This window comes from Dreissena polymorpha, chromosome 2 (genome assembly GCF_020536995.1).
Source record: "Dreissena polymorpha isolate Duluth1 chromosome 2, UMN_Dpol_1.0, whole genome shotgun sequence".
Classification (NCBI taxonomy): Eukaryota; Metazoa; Mollusca; class Bivalvia; order Myida; family Dreissenidae; genus Dreissena; species Dreissena polymorpha.
Window position 1 is genome coordinate 24,213,853 of NC_068356.1, and position 18,244 is coordinate 24,232,096.

Below are 18,244 nucleotides of genomic sequence, written 5' to 3' on the forward strand. Positions count from 1 at the left end.
AAATGTTTCATTATCGCTGAAACTGTTAAAAAAAACATTTAAATATAACAATAATATTCTCTAAAAAATGTAGTCTTGCTGTTTTGAAATAAGGTTTGGAATTTTGTTTTCTAAATAACTTAATTCAAAACACAAGTTTAATTATAGTGTTTTTTACTTGTTAGTCGCATATTTACCGCATTATAATGTGTGTTATAATAGGCAAACCATACATTAGTAAAATTCAATCTGCCTTCGCACATAGAAGGAATGGGTCAATTAGGTGCTGCGTTTCCTTTGCTTACTTCAGTTAGAGGTCAATTATTTAAGTAATAGCAATCACAAGGCTACGACTTCAAAGGAATTGCGGAGCTTTCTTACATAATAAAAGTCGTAGTCGCATGGTATTTGCGTTTTGCGTCCTATTTGGTCACGTGGTTCTTTTTCACGGTTGTTTTGGCATTCATGATATATGAGGCTATTAATAGATGCGTCTGTCGATAAACAAAGGAAAGTTTACGGGTTATAACAACGCAATAGGTTACGCTCTCGCATACAACTCAATGACGTAGTACAGGTCGTAAAATGAGAGATTCGGGAAAAAGTTGACGCTTATTTATATCAAAGACCCATATTATCTATAGGTCAACAATAACTTCAGCGATACGATAGACAAAAAAAAGTTTCATAATTGCTAAACCCGAATATAACAAACAATTTATAATAATAATACGAATGCAATAGCAGAAGGTTAGTAGAAGGTTAAGCTTGTTTATATTCACAGTTCTCAATACATAGACAGTTGGATATGAGTTCATGAATTACTACAGGCATACTATAGGCAACCTCGAAAATGCTTTTTAATCGCTAAAACCGAAACTGTGTTGTGTTTTTCACTTGTAAGCTGCATATTCACCGCATGAAATGTGTGTTAGCATTGTCAAACCACACATTAGTGTGAGTAACATAAAAAAAATACTACGGGAGAGCACTTCATATGTGTCCTCATATGCCTTGTTATGAATATCTTTCTTCACTATCGAAATATATCGTATGTTTATATTTGATTTAAACGCAGTTTTCTTTCAACACATTTAAATCACACGTCAATAGCGCCGTCATGCGAAAATGGGTCTTATGCGTTTCGGCAAGCGTTTGTTAAACCCAACATGTGCTTTTGCGCAGTCAGGCCAAAGGCGATGCTGTTCGCTTTAAAATCACTCAATATGTTATGTTTCTCCTTACCAGAAGGAGTGATAGCTGAGTGGGCTATTTATATGATGGGCGCATATGGAATAAGACCCATTTTCACACGACGAGGGTCATTACAAATCTCATTGCGAATTGAAAATGCCACATTTAAGAACAATGCTTTTTGATACAAAATTGAATTGAAAATAGCAAACTTGTTAATAATGGCAGCCTATCCACACATTAAGGAATGATTTCCAGACGTGCTGACCAAGTACGGCAAACATTGTGGTATGATAATTAAACGATTTTCTCTTATCGTGACACTATACTATTTCGCTAATGATTGTTTTCTCATCTTGGAGGCGAAAGTGAAATTCTGCGAGATGGATTGTAACGCGTAATTGTAACAGGGCCACAATTTGTGTCGTTTGAGCATACAGAGAGTAGTCCGGAATTCCTTACACTGAACAGTGCTACATCCTTTGAATTGAGCACATACGCAGTGATGTAGCAAAAATTCAGAGGTTGTAACTCGAATCAGCTTATTAAATATTCGAAAATATTCATGCGTGTCTGTTGGCGTTATGTAAAAGTCACTAAGATGAAAACTGAAACAGCTACGCCTAAAAGCGCATGAGTGCTCTATACCTATGTTTATGTTAGCGTTGTTGACACCGTGTGAACTGCTCGGGTAATAAGTAAAGCATAAACAGCAATGTTTATATACTTTTATTCCTCCATATACAAGATACGAAGATTGTTGTATATTTTGAATTTGTATATGGTGTCAAAAATCAAAAGTTTTGTACACGGAACTTTCATTATGAATTTATATTCTTGGTGAGATAGTCATTTGATATAAGAAAAAAATATTCCTTTAATATGGTGACTGCAAATTTTCTTTATATCAAGTTATCATTACCATTGTCATCATACTTTCTATGCTGTCAGAACTTCCAAAAAGCATGTGGTTTTTATTTTGTCTTAGTTATTTCTATGAAATAATAAGGATGATAAAAAGTGCACACAAAACTCGACCCGTGCGCTATGACACACACTTTATAAAGTTGAATGGCGTGTGTTCATTTCAAACTTGCGATTGATTTTCAAAAATGAATTGCGTGTTAAATTATGCAATAGCGAACATCTTCAGTGCCTTCAGCCTTTTGATTTGTCACTGTGAATGGTGGTGGTGGTGGTGGTGGTGTAGTAGTAGTAGTAGTAGTAGTAGTAGTAGTAGTAGTAGTAGTAGTAGTAGTAGTAGTAGAAGTAGTAGTAGTAGTAGTAGTAGTAGAAGTAGTAGTAGAAGTAGTAGTAGTAGTAGTAGTAGTAGTGGTAGTAGTAGTAGTAGTAGTAGTAGTAGTAGTGGTAAAAGTAGTAGTAGTAGTGGCAGTAGTAGTAGAAGTAGTAATAGTAGACGTGGTGGTGGTGGTGGTGGTGGTGGTGGTGGTGGTGGTGGTAGTAGTACTAGTAGTAGTAGTACTAGTAGTAGTAGTAGTAGTAGTAGTAGTAGTAGTAGTAGTAGTAGTAGTAGTAGTAGTAGTGGTAGTAGTAGTAGAAGTAGTAGTAGTAGTAGTAGTAGTAGAAGTAGTAGTAGTAGTAGTAGTAGTAGTAGTAGTAGCAGTAGCAGTAGCAGTAGCAGCATTACAAGACCAATACTTAAGAATGATCAAATGGGAAAAGGTAACATAGCACCAGCAGTAAATATGGGGCTCATTTACAGGTCAGATTTGGAATCTCTGCTGTAAAATGAGATTTTGAATAAATTAAAGGGAGGCAAATCTGTAATAAAAAGAACATGCATAAACCGTAGTTGTTTCCCTTGTTTGAACCATGCTAAATCCTTACAAGTTTGGAAAGAATTGGATGAAAAATTTGGACTTTATTGCATAAACACCATTTTCTCAATTCAAGGGGAGGTAATTCTGTACTTCATGGACCAATAATGCTCATTTTTTGTAGGGTTTGTGTCCTCATTGATATAAAGACACTGTGCAAATTTGGAAAGGATCGGACAAAAAATGTGGAAGATTTTTGAAAGTTTTCACAAAATAGGCAAAAACAAATAAACATGCAAAGTTCAACGAGCTCCTGCGGCCATGTTTTTTGACGAATCAAATTTCTTTGAACAACTTTTTCAGGGGAGCCCTCAAAGGTCATCCCTGTGAAATTTTTTGAAAATCTGATGAGCGGTTTCTGACAAGAAGATTTTTTAAGGTTTTTACCATATATGGTCATGGCGGCCATCTTGGTTATGTGATCAAATTTTTTTTAACAATTCTTTTGTCCCATGACCTAGGGATGCTCCACATGAAATTTAGTTGAAAATGGCTCAATGGTTTAGTAGAAGAAGATGTTTACAAATTTGTATACGGACGGACGGACGCCGGACGCTGAGTGATCACAATAGCTCACCTCGAGCTATCGCTCAGGTGAGCTAACAAAGCGTATTTCGAGACAGTTAAACACAAGAAACCGTCGGAGACGGCTGATGCTCCCAAAAGTTTTTTTTTGTCACAATATTGCACTATATATTCAGATAAAAGGAAACGTCTTGAGGGCACAGTAGTTGGGAGGACAAGAATTTCTTTATAGAAAGCACATCTCCTCTTGGTAGTGAAGCTTCCCATAAAGTTTCATTGAATTCCGGTCATTAATTGCTGAGAAATAGACCGGACAAGAATTGCACTATATGTACAGTTAATGGAAAATTTCAAAGGGCCATAACTCTGTGAAACAAGAGCACCGTCTTGCGGGTGCAGACCACTCATCTATTTTCTTTTTAAAGGTGAAGGGACTCTTCAATCACAAAGGAGGGAGGGGTGGAGTGAAGAGGGGTGTATAGCGTCGAGGTGTGGACATTAATTACATTATCTTCCAAAAATGCGAAAAAAAAGGCAAAAAAAAACCCAACAAAAAACAAATCGGGGGTGGGGGGAGGGGATTCTTGGGTGCAATGGTTGGACGGTATTTCAAAAATAAAATAATAAAAATAAATATTTGTGTTTTTTAACCGTTTCAAAAAAAAAAAAAAAAAAAAATTGGGGGGGGGGGGGGGGGGGGGAGGGAGGGGGGGGGAAGGACACAGGGGATGGTTTGGGTGGAGTCTATTGTGGTATGTCAGGTAAGAGTAGTTTTGTCAAAGTATCGATCAAATCTAATCATAAATAAAGAAGTTATGTCAATGTTAGCAAAATTTAATAATTTGACCTTGAGAGTCAAGGTCATTCAAAGGTCAAGGTAAAATTCAACTTGCCAAGTACAGTAACCTCATGATAGCACGAAAGTATTTGAAGTTTGAAAGCAATAGCCTTGATACTTAAGAAGTAAAGTGGATCGAAACACAAAATTTAACCATATATTCAAAGTTACTAAGTAAAAAAAGGGCCATAATTCTGTAAAAATGACAACCAGAGTTATGCAACTTGTCCTTTTACTGTACCCTTATGATAGTTTGCGAGTGTTCCAAGTATGAAAGCAATATCTATGATACTTTAGAGGTAAAGTGGACCAAAACACAAAACTTAACCAAATTTTTCATTTTTCTAAGTATAAAGGGCCCATAATTCCGTCCAAATGCCAGTTAGAGTTACATAACTTTGTCTGCACAGTCCCCTTATGATAGTTAATAAGTGTTGCAAGTATGAAAGAAATAGCTTTGATACTGTAGGAATAAAGTGGACCTAAACACAAAACTTAACCAAATTTTCAATTTTCGAAGTATAAAAAGGGCACATAATTCTGTCAAAATGCCAGTCAGAGTTACATAACTTTGCCTGCACAGTCCCCTTATGATAGTTAATAAGTGTTGCAAGTATGAAAGCAATAGCTTTGATACTTTCTGAGAAAAGTGGACCTAAACACCAAACTTAACCGGACACCGACGCCAAGGTGATGACAATAGCTCTTTTTTTTTTTTCAAAAAAAAGATGAGCTAATAATAAAAATCATCCGACCATAACCAGCTGATAATATGCACATCTCCTCTTGGTAGTGACGCTTCCCATAAAGTTTAATTTAATTCCGGTCATTAATTGCTGAGAAATAGCCCGGACAAAAATTGTGAACTGACGGACACACGCACAGACGAAGCGGCGACTATATGCTCCCCGCCCCAAAATTTTTTTGGGGAGCATAATAACATACATACTTTATAATGGTATAATTTAAGCAATTTCCGTGACTTCAATGTTCTTGGGTGTTTTCAGCAGCTAATAAAGTCATAGGTTGGCTACATGGGCTCCAGTATGCCCGTGTCAAGTTGACCAATAAGCCCCCTCACATACCTCTTTCTTCTTTTTCTCCTCATCCTCCTCAGTGGTCATCTCCTGCTCTGCCTTCTTCTCCTCCTCCTCAGCCTGTTAACATATGTGTCTTGTTCTGAAAAACTGGGCTTAATGCGTGTGCAGTCCTAATCAGGGACAACACTTTCTGCCAAAACTTGATTTACGGTAAGGAGGGACTTCCTTGAAACTAACAAGAGATGTGTTGGTCAGAAACACAATGCCCCCTACTGCGCCGCTTTGAAATAAAATTTCTATTTATCATTTGGTAGGTATAGAAATCATCTCCCTTTAAAGCTTATTACTTCCCTTGGATTTTGTTTTTTGACCTTTTACATTGAAGGATGACCTTGACCTTTCACCACTCAAAATGTGCAGCTTCATGAGATACACATGCATGCCAAATATCAAGTTGCTATCTTCAATATTGCAAAAGTTATGGCCAATGTTAAAGTTTTCAGACCGAAGACTGACAGACAGACAGACAGACTGACAGTTTAACTGCTATATGCCACCCTACCGCGGGTAAAGTTCATCATGTATCTGTGTACATAAGTCCACAGGTAAGTAATCAAACCTACCATTCACAAATAAGTACAGGAAAGAAATGATAATTATATCATAAAAAAAACTTTGACAAATCAATCATTTAAGTTATAAATAAACAAAATACAAAATCTGTACAGTAACTGTGAAAAGAACTTAAATTCTTTGTAAGGAAATATATAATCTGGGATTAATAATTATTTATTTTATGCTTTCCGGTGGTTTATAGAGAAATATCAGTGACTTAAAACTGATAATTTCACTGTTTCAAACAATAAAATTTATCGATGAAAATTATCTATAATTTTTACTGTTTACTATGAAATGACGTCATTTTTTGACTTTGAAGGATGACCTTGACCTTGTGAAGGATGACCTTGACCTTTCACCACTCAAAATGTGCAGCTCTATGAGATACACATGCATGCCAAATACCAAGTTGCTATATTCAATATTGGAAAAGTATTCATAAAATAAGCGATTTGGGCCACATATATTTGACCTCTGACCTTAAAGGATGACCTTGACCTTGAACCACTCAAAATGTGCAGCTCCATGAGATGCACATGCATGCCAAATATCAAGTTGCTTTCTTCAATATTGCAATATAAAATAAGCGATTTGGGCCACATATATTTGACCTCTGACCTTGAAGGATGACTTTGACCTTTCACCACTCAAAATGTGCAGCTCCATGAGATACACATGCATGCCAAATATCAAGTTGCTATCTTCAATATTGCAAAAGTATTCATATATGAGCGATTTTGGCCATATATATTTGACCTCTGACCTTGAAGGATGACCTTGACCTTTCACCACTCAAAATGTGCAGCTTCATGAGATACACATGCATGCCAAATATGAAGTTGCTATCTTCAATATAGCAAAAGTTATTGCAAAATGTTAAAGTTGGCACAAACAGACCAAAAGACAGACCAACAGACAGGGCAAAAACAATATGTCCCCCACTACTATCGTGGGGGACATAAAAAGAAAATTTGTTGGATTTGGTGGAACATCGATTTTAATTCACTCGTGATCATAAAAATTATATATTTTCACTCGTGGCGAATTTTTTTTCTATGATCACTCGTGAATTAAAATCGATAATCCACTGAATCCAACAAATATCCTCTATATAAATTACTTCCCTTGAAAATAATTGTCTCTAACAAATCTGTTTTTTAAGTAGCAAATAATTATAAGCCACTACCGTGACTGTAGATTCACAGGTAACCTTAAAGTACCTACATGTAAGATACTTGTCTGCCCAAAAGTGTCATTGTGTGCTTGGCTTGACCATAAAATGTTATTTTGATTATGCTTCAGTTGTATGGTTTCATATTATGATATATATAACAAGAGATGTGTTCATCAGAAATACAATGCCCCCTATTGCGCCGCTTTTTGTTTTGACCTTTGACCTTGAAGGATGACCTTGACCTTGAACGTCCACCACCTTAAATGTGCAGCTTCATAAGAACGCCGCTTTGAATTTATTTATTTTCACCTTGAAGGATGACCTTGACGGATGACCTTGACCTTGAACTTCCACCACTCAAAATGTGCAGCTTCATGATAACTCCGCTTTGATTTTTTTTACCTTTAACCTTGAAGGATGACCTTGACCTTGAACTTCCACCACTCAAAATGTGCAGCTTCATGAAAACACCGCTTTAAAATATTTTTTTTGACCTTTGACCTTGAAGGATGACCTTGACCTAGAAGGATGACCTTGACCTTCCACCACTCAAAATGTGCAGCTTCATGAGAATGCCGCTTTATTTTATTATTTTTGACCTTTGACCTTGAAGGATGATCTTGACCTTGAAGGATAACTTTGACCATGAATTTCCACCACTAAAAATGTGCAGCTTCATGAGAATGCCGCTTTGATTTTTTTTTTACCTTTGACCTTGAAGGATGACCTTGACCTTCCACCACTTAAAATGTGCAGCTTCATGTGATACACATGCACGCAATATCAAGTTGCTATCTTCAATATTGAAAAAGTTATGGCCAATGTTAAAGTTTTTGGACGGAGGACGCCAAATATTTGACAATAGACCTTGAAGGATGACCTTGACCTTCACCTTTCACCACTCAAAATGTTCAGCTTCATGAGATACACATGCATGCCAAATATCAAGTTGCTATCTTCAAAAGTGAAAAAGTTATGGCCAATGTTATTTTTTTTCCGGACAGACTGACATACACACATACTGACATACACACATACTGACTGACGGACAGTTCAACTGCTATATGCCACCCTACCGGGAGCATAAAAATACCATAAAAGCGGAAAGTGTCGTCCCTGATTAGCCTGTGTGGACTGCACAGGCTAATCTGGAATTACAATTTACGCACATGCATTATGCCCAGTTTTCTCAGAACGCGACTCATATAATCGAGAATGGGTGAACACTGTGGACTAAGAATGGGACTTGCCAAACAGACCAATTTGAGATGATTGAAAGGACATAATTCAATAGTTCCTTTGGTGATTTCACTGTTTATCGATCTTGGACAGATTTTATGCCTATAAGTAGCGACTTAAAAAATATAATTAATTCACCAAATTCTTATAATCTTAACATGGATCAGCACGTCACCCCTCTTGTTCTCCCATGGATAGAAATAAGTTGCTTCCATTAGCCTGGAATGAGTAGATTTTGCTTAGGCAACTCAATGTCAAGTGTAAGTCCATCCAGGAAACTTTTTTCAAGCTTGAAACATTTTCATACAATGACAACCCATACTTCTAGTACTTGAAACAATATAAAACAAGAGCTGTCACCATAGGATGACTTATTCCCCCTATAAACGCTTGCTAGAAGTTATGAGCTTTTTTTGAAACCTAAACGCAGATTTTGAAACCTAAACGCTGACCCTAAGTTCAAGGTCACAGTGCTCAAAATTTGTGTGCGTATGGAAAGGCCTTGTCCATATACACATGCATGCCAAATATGATATTGCTATCTATAGTGACATAGAAGTTATGAGCATTTTTCGAAACCTAAATGCAAAATGTGACGGACAGACGGATAGTCCGATCACTATATGCCCTCCTTCGGGCATAATCTTGACTGTGGATCAATAATACATTAAATAATATTCATTTATTTAGAAGAACCAAACTAATCAATTCAAGCTCATAATAGAACATAATGCATTGAATTTGCTTCATAACAGCAGTGTCGTTGATCTATTATCTTCTATTTTATTAAATAAAATAATTAGATTTGCATGCTGTGTAAACGGTTAGTGACTCGTTACTCTGTGGCTGGACAACCACATACTAAAGATGGTGGCCCATATGAGCATTTGATTATAAAAAGTTAGATTCTATCCTCTTCTAGTTTTGCGGGACTAATACTATCATGTTCATCATAATTCAGACTGAACCAGATCAGACAGCCAGGTTCTTGAAGAACACTGGACAAACATTTTGTATTTTATATGCATTTAAAGAAAATATGTATCCATATGTGCGTGGGGGTGCTTGTTTGCTTATTATTTGTTATTTTATTATATGCACTTGAGTTATTTTGCACAAACTTAGGCTGTAATGTTATATGTTATCTTATTTTTGTTATAACTGTTAAATGTAATTCCAAATAGTTTTATACTAACTACAGACAACTGTTGTTGTTTTTAAATAACACCAGTGAAATAACTGTTCAATTATATATTTAGTAATCGGAGTATCCACTTTCTTCAATAAACAAGCGTAGAATATTTGGCCAAAGTCATGTCAGTGTTTGCATGAAAGTCTGTTGAAAACTTTGGATTCGAGAGTGGATCCTTAATAAAGGACAATGAAAGTAAGTATGTGTACCTGTTTTTGCTCCTTGTTGGTGGCAGTCTCCTCCTCGTCCTGCTCCTGCTCTGTCTTGAGCTGCTTGATGAGGCGAGCTATCAGCTGAGACTTGAGGCCCTTGGAGCTGATGTTCCTGCATTCCAGCTCTCGACGTAGGTCCAGAATCTGTAGACAGGCACCATCACACTTTGTTGTATCAACAAGAATATGCACAGCAGTCTTCACATTTCATTAAACCCTTTCAGTGCCAAATAAATATACACCTATAATTTTTTATTGTTTAATATTTTATTTTAAAATTTTCACGGAGGTCATAAAACTTATTATATAATATGTACCAATATAAGGACACATAAATTATATGTCGATATTATATTTTACATAGAAAATATTACAAAACATTGATTTGATATGAACTTCTTCATTTTTTTCATATTTTAACACAGTCTAAATAGTCTTTTAAAGATAGTGACTTACTCACATAAATATGTTTTTTTATCTTTGAATGCTAAATTTTCAAATTAAGCTAAGACACAAAAATGCAATCAGCCATTATTTAGAAAACTGATATGACTGCTGTTTGTAATATTGAGTCCTTATTTTGTTATTGTTATCAACAATAAATAGATGAAAAAGATAATGTTGCTGCAAAAAACTAACATACATATTGCGTTCATAGAGAATAATAGGTTAGTGTTGATTATAGATCAGGTTTATCATGCGAGGCTTAGAAAACAAAAAGCACGAGCCTTGGCAAGTGTATGTTGGTCAGTCTAATCTATATTGTGATAATTGCAATAGTTAACATTATATTAACGTCACAATAATGTGACTATGGCAGTCCGCCAAGCAGACATATACATGGTTAATCTAATAGCCTGAATCAGTAAGCAATCATAGAACATTGGGCAATTGACCATGAACTTGAGTTAATTTTTACAACTCACATATTTAACCTATGCAAAAAAGGTTCAGAAATTTCAAGCATTCTAATTGATCAGTATTTCAGTCGAGACAATATTTGGTAATAATGGTAATACCTTCATAGATTTTGGGTCAAGTTCTGAGAAATGTGTTGGGTCTTTCTTCTCCATGTCAATATCCTCTGCCTCCTCTTCCTCTTCTTCCTAGAAAACCACACACATAAGCCTGTCAAGGGAGTTCACTGCTAACATTGCTCCCCGAATTACCTTGTCTAACTTAATACCCACAGAAGATTAGCTGTTAATACTGTAAAACGGTCTGGCTGCAAGTTTGGACACGCTCCTTTTGGGTTTCTCAACGTTTTAAAAACATGGCCCTCTTCGATGAATGTTGTACATAATATAGAGCAGCTAAATACATGAACAGAAGGGAAAGAAGATCCAAATCCTACTTTTTTGCTGCCAAGAGGAAAGACAAATACATGACAAAACAATCTGAAGGTCCCAAACCATCCCATGAAGATTTGAATCTTGTTAAGCCTCAATTCAGGTAGACAAGCCAAAGGTGGATAATGCCTTCCATGGCCAACACACGGGATCAATGAACAACGCAATAGGGACATTAGGTCGGGCAGCAATCTACCATAGCTACTTGAAAACAGAAAAAACATCATGATTAAAGTGTTAAGTTAGCTGAAATATGCTCTGCCTGTGCATCCTCTTTGCCGTCAAGTTGAGCTAGCTTTTTCTGCAGCTGCTTTTTGTAAGCCAGCTGCAGAGTCTCCCACTCCAGGTGCGTAGGTTCGCAGCTCCAGACATCCGGCAAATAAATCACACTGGTTTCTACTCGTGCAGGCACTAATTTGCCCTTGTGGGTCTCCTCAGCTCGCAGGTAGCGCACCTCGGCTACACGATACCTGTATAAGTGGGGGACAAAACAGCCACGTCAATACACTCGTACATATTCTCAGCTGGCATGTTAATGGGCATGTGATTTGATGAGAAGTCAATCAAAAGGAATTGGGCAATGAATTTAACTATAGGTAGGAATTACAAAAAAATTAATTCTTTGAGAAGTCAATTAAATTAACTGTCAACATATTGTGGGCGCTCGACTATCTTTGATTTTACAGTATTCCATCTTTTTTACTTAAATGAGTTGGTAACTTAAAAAAAAGCCTTTTGTGCTAAGATGAGCTAAAAAAAGATGACATAAAAATGGTAGCCATGATGGTGATGGCCATGATGATGATATTGGAAATGGAGCTTTCCAAAGCATCTTGTCATTGTAGATTCACAGGCCAGCATAAAGGCTGCAGCCGGCTATAAAATGTACCTCAACTATGTAATAATAACTTAACATGCTTATATGTCTGGTCTATAATAATATATTCTATATGTTAAGTTATACTGAAGCAAAGGCCGCTGCAAAATGCAATGAATGGGAATACAGATGTCAATACATATTTCTTTATTAAAACAATAAAGGCAAAAATGAAACCCCAAATAAAATAAATTTAAATAGAAACCAAACTACCGTAAGTTGGTGCACGTTTTGCATTGATACAACGCTATCATGGCTGCTAAATTGCGAAAAGTTCATTTAGTAATAGTATTTTTCATTACAGCTGCCTTTTTTTTTATATTCCAATTTAACACTCTATAATCTTTGTGATTGAAGTGGCCGTTGTTGAAACAATAAAAAGTCGGTTACAGCAGATATGAACAGGGTAACAACAGTCTTTAAAAACAAGAGGGCCATAATGGCCCTAAATCGCTCACCTGACTAACCAAATACAATCCCAACCCAGATTTTATCAAGATAAACATTCTGACCAAATTTCATAAAGATAAGATGAAAACTGTGACCTCTATTGCCTACACAAGGTTTTTCTATTATTTGACCTAATGACCTAGTTTTTGACCCCAGGTGACCCAAATACAATCCCAACCCAGATTTCATCAAGATATACATTCTGATCAAATTTTATAAAGATTGGATGAAAACTGTGACCTCTATTGTTTACACAAGGTTTTTCTATTATTTGACTTAGTGACCTAGTTTTTGACCCCAGATGACCCAAATACAATCCCAAGCCAGATTTCATCAAGATAAACATTCTCACCAAATTTCACAAAGATTGGATGAAAACTGTGTCCTCTCTTGTCTATACAAGGCTTTCTATTATTTGACCTAGTGACCTATTTTTTGACCTAGTGACTTAGCTTTTGACCCCAGGTGACCCAAATACAATCCCAACCCAGTTTTCATTTAGATAAACATTCTAACCAAATTCCATAAAGATTGGATGAAAACTGTGACCTCTACTGTCTACACAAACAATTGTTGACATTTTTTCTATTATTTGACCTAGTGACCTAGTTTTTTACCTCAGTCAGATGACCCAAATACAATCCCAACCCAGATTTCATCAAGATAAACATTCTGACCAACTTTCTTAAAGATTGGATGAAAACTTCAACCTCTATTGTCTACACAAGGTTTTTCTATTATTTGACCTAGTTTTTGACCTAGTGACCTAGTTTTTCACCCCAGATGACCCAAATACAATCACAACCCAGATTTTATCAAGATAAATATTCTGACCAAATTTCATAAAGATTGGATGATAACTGTGACCTCTACTGTCTACACAAGGTTTTTCTATAATTTGACTTGGTTTTTTAGCCTAGTGACCTAGTTTTTAACCCCAGATGACCCAAATACAATCCCAACCCAGATTTTATCAAGATAAACATTCTGACCAAATTTCATAAAGATTGGATGAAAACTGTGACCTCTATTGTCTACACAAGGTTTTCCTATTATTTGACCTAGTTTTTGACCCCAGATGACCCAAATACAATCCCAACCCAGATTTCATCAAGATAAACATTCTGACCAAATTTCACAAAGATTGGATAAAAACTGTGACCTCTATTGTCTATACAAGGTTTTTCTATTATTTGACCTAGTGACCTATTTTTTGACTTAGTGACCTAGTTTTTGACCCCAGATGACCCAAATACAATCCCAACCCAGATTTTATCAAGATAAACATTCTGACCAAATTTCATAAAGATTCAATGAAAACTGTGACATCTACTGTCTACACAAGGTTTTTCTATTATTTGACCTAGTTTTTGACCCCAGATGACCCAAATACAATCCTATCCCAGATTTCATCAAGGTAAACATTCTGACCAAATTTCATAAAGATTGGATGAAAACTGTGACCTCTACTGTCTACACAAGCAAATTATTGACGGACACACGCACGCACACACACACACACACACGCACGCACGCACGCACATACCACGGTCACATAAGCTCACCATGTCACTTTGTGACAGGTGAGCTAATAAATAAATTGTTAAAATAAAATACGCAAAAATGTCTTTGTTTGTGTTTGTGCACTTCTACATAGGCAGCTTACGTTAGGCTGGTAAAGAAAGTTGTCAACGAGGTCTTTATCATGGGTAATGGAAGGTGTGAACTGGGACAATTGTTTTCCAGTTTGGTAAAGATTTTTGGCACCTTCATTGTTCATCACATTCATGTCTGTGTAGTGCAACAAACAATAACCCCACTTGTCCAACATAGTAGATTAACAGGTTTACATCAATATTGACATATCTCAACAACTGTAGACTTGTCTCCCATGGGCTAAAGTGATGTAGATGAATTCTTATTTTTGCATGCTTTACATGACATGCATGTGGACTGTCTGTTGCTAGAAATTTACTAAATTGTCAGAAAAATATAGTGCTATGCAAACCATGTTATCATAATGACACTTCCTCTCTTGAATGCAAAAGTAAGCTTTCCAATGACACATATTATTTTATTGTGCAATAGTAAAATGGCAGCCATTTTAGATCCAATTTGTGTTTTTTTTGGTTTGAGATCTTTTTTCTCTATTTTGGACATAATTTTTTTTTGCCATGCACCATGTACATGGGGGCATGTTATACGTGACAACTGACGGTATTGAAGCTTCATTTATAATTCTTAAATTTAAATTTATTGTTTATGGACACTAAACAAGTCTTTCAAAGGCTCTGCATAACAGTGCAGAGAAAATTACAAACCTACCTTCTTTGAATTGTATAAAGGAGAAGTTAATTTGTTAAGTTTGATAATGAATTACAAATCATTTTAACTAATGAATGTCACTTAAATAGCTTATACAGAATTACACTAGATTTCATAATTACAACTCTTGTCCATTTGTACTTCAAGCTAATTAAAACATCTTTCAACAAAGTTTGAATCCGTTTTTCTACCATGTTAAATACTAAGAGCCCCAACATATGAAAGTTAATATACCACTTAGTGCAAGAGCTAAGATTGATTCCAGTGAGGGCCTTGCTGGTTCTGATGGCAGTCTTGATGAGCACTTTAGGGTCCTCCATAGGATTGGCCCCGTCTAGGGATGGAGACCACGCCCCTCCGATGGCGATTGGTTCGTTCTTGCCCTTCACTCCCACCAGGAAGTTAATGAGGCGGGTGGGGTGCACAAAGTTCTCCTGCATTGATTCAGGGTCCTGGGACAGTGAGCATGACTTGTGGTAGAGCTCGTCCAGGCTGGGGCAGGCAATCAGCATCACCTGAATCACATATACAAGGTATGACATGTATGTAGGCAATCAGCATCACCTGAATCACATATACAAGGTATCACATGTATGTGGGCAATCAGCATCACCTGAATCACATATACAAGGTATCACATGTATGAAGGCAATCAGCATCACCTGAATCCTATATACAAGGTATCACATGTATGTAGGCAATCAGCATCACCTGAATCACATATACATGGACAGGTATCACATGTATGTAGGCAATCAGCATCACCTGAATCACATATACAGTGGAAACCCTCTAAACCGGATCCTCTCTATACCGGAATCCTCTCTAAACCGGACAAATTGTCCGGTCCCATTTTTTTCCCTATAAAACCATGCGTAAAATATACTCCTTAGAGACCGGAATCCCCTCAATTTTGAATACCGGTCATTCTTTAGATCAAAATTGGGTCATTCCATACGTTATTGTACCCCTCTAAACCGCTCAGGGCCGGTTAATCGCACCTCAGTCCTAGTGTCGAAAAGTTGTGAATAGCGGATTAAAGACGCGTGAAATTAATAAAGGTGGTCGAAAAATTGTAAACTGTAATAATCGCAAACCAATTTAAAGATACTTGTCCTGTGATATACATATCGATCAATAGAGGTGATAATACTGATTATAATTACTGATAACAAACAGAGGTCTTTAGTGTGTTTTGTTGTTGATGTAGGAAGCGGTGTTAAATTTTAATTATCCTAATGCTATTATATTTTGTGAAGTTTATTACAAATGCTAATCATATCAAATGGTGATTTGCAGAGTTCCTGAAGCAGTTGCATTTAGATATTCATTACGATTTTCAAATTGGTAATTAAGATAATTAAGACTTAAAATGTCCGAACCTCCTTCTAAGCGAAGGCGCGTGGAATTGTCTCTAGAAGACAAAATCAAATTGATAAAAGAGTCAGAGATGTTCCATAAACCTACACTCAAGATACTGTCAGAGAAATATTGGGTAGGAAATTCGACTATCGGGGATATCGTGCGAAAAAAGTCTGCGTACATATCTCATTGGGAAAACAACTCCTTACCAAACAAAAGTCGGTTTAACAATGAAATGAAATTTAGAAACATCAACAAACTTGTATGGGACTGGTTCTGTTTTGTAAGGGCCAAGTCATTGCTGATCTCTGGTCCGATCATACAGGAAAAGGCGCGGAGCTTTGCTAACGAACTAGGAATTAGTGACTTTAAAGCGTCTAATGGGTGTCTGTGTCGTTGGAAGATGTTTTTCAGTGTAAAAGGAACTAAATTCACCTAAAAAAATGCATACATGTGTGAAATGTTTGTTTTTCAGGGTGCACTGTTTGTTTTATGTTGTGAATGATATTGCTTTTGAATCAATCAATTAAGTGTCATGTGTTGTTCTTATGTGATGCAGTATCAATAAATGTTATATGTAAATAAACTATCAAATTTTGGTGAAAGTGTTTTTTTTCCACATCAGCTATGTAATTGAACTTGTGAATGTAAAATAGCCGATGTCCCCTCTAAACCGGAATCCTCTCTAAACCGAAATTTCCTCTTGGTCCCGGGGATGTCCGGTTTAGAGGGGTTCCACTGTATCACATGTATGAAAGGGGCAGGCAATCAGCATCACCTGAATCACATATACAAGGTATCACATGTATGTAGGTAATCAGCATCACCTGAATCCTATATACAAGGTATCACATGTATGTAGGGGCAGGCAATCAGCATCACCTGAATCACATATACAAGGTATCACATGTATGTAGGCAATCAGCATCACCTGAATCACATATACAAGGTATCACATGTATGTAGGGGCAGGCAATCAGCATCACCTGAATAACATATACAAGGTATCACATGTATGTAGGCAATCAGCATCACCTGAATCACATATACAAGGTATCACATGTATGAAGGCAATCAGCATCAACTGAATCACATATACAAGGTATCACATGTATGAAGGCAATCAGCATCAACTGAATCACATATACAAGGTATCACATGTATGTAGGGGCAGGCAATCAGCATCACCTGAATCACATATACAAGGTATCACATGTATGTAGGCAATCAGCATCACCTGAATCACATATACAAGGTATCACATGTATGAAGGCAATCAGCATCACCTGAATCACATATACAAGGTATCACATGTATGTAGGGGCAGGCAATCAGCATCATCTGAATCACATATACAAGGTATGACATGTATATAAAATCGCAACTGGGCAGCATTCACTACAATCTTCAGTCTTAACGTAAACCACTTGACAGTAAACCGAGTCGATTGATTTTGCGTCGGTCGAGTGAAAATTCCTTAGGCTTATAGCAAAACTAGCTTAAACTAGACAACAGCAGTTGATAACTAACAATACTGATAGCAGATTTCACTCCTCAAACCCACACTGTCTGAACATCAGAAGACATATGTTAATAATGCAGCCTGCCTACCTTTGCACTGTACAAGTGATCTGCATCAGGGGGGTCTAGCACTGCGGGGCTCTGTCCCACCCTGTCAACATCTTTATGCAGCACATGGAAAGTGCATGGCTTGCCCAGCTGGAATGGACGCAGCAACGGGAAGGCCTCATGCCAAGGAAACTCAGCGTTGAAAAAATCACTTGGAATGTACATGTTCGCATACCGAGATTTCAAGGTCAACACACTAGCGTCTTTCCTGAAATGTTAATTGTAACAGGAGTAAATGGGACCACACAACTACAAACATCCTTTTAGACCAAATTGAGTCTTATACATGAAGTCTTTATCTGAAATACCCTATTTTTATCAAATGGAAGTAAACAATTAAGTGTTTCAAGTAAGGATGGGAACCATTGTTCATATCTACAAAATATTCAATAATTTATTTTAA

At 36.7% G+C, this 18,244-nt stretch overlaps 1 protein-coding gene across 4 annotated transcripts in view; it reads right to left on the reverse strand.

The window, feature by feature from the left end:
* The window catches only part of LOC127866259 (cell division cycle and apoptosis regulator protein 1-like), a 56,180-nt gene that overhangs the window by 16,976 nt on the left and 20,960 nt on the right, over positions 1-18,244 (reverse strand). For all 4 annotated transcript variants that reach the window (XM_052406695.1, XM_052406693.1, XM_052406696.1 and 1 more), the window contains exons 8-13: positions 17,824-18,049; positions 15,085-15,365; positions 11,461-11,668; positions 10,869-10,955; positions 9,847-9,993; positions 5,460-5,531 (exon numbers count right to left, since the gene is read on the reverse strand). In XM_052406695.1, coding sequence (XP_052262655.1) covers positions 5,460-5,531; positions 9,847-9,993; positions 10,869-10,955; positions 11,461-11,668; positions 15,085-15,365; positions 17,824-18,049 — 1,021 coding nt within the window. The remainder of the gene's footprint in view (positions 1-5,459; positions 5,532-9,846; positions 9,994-10,868; positions 10,956-11,460; positions 11,669-15,084; positions 15,366-17,823; positions 18,050-18,244) is intronic.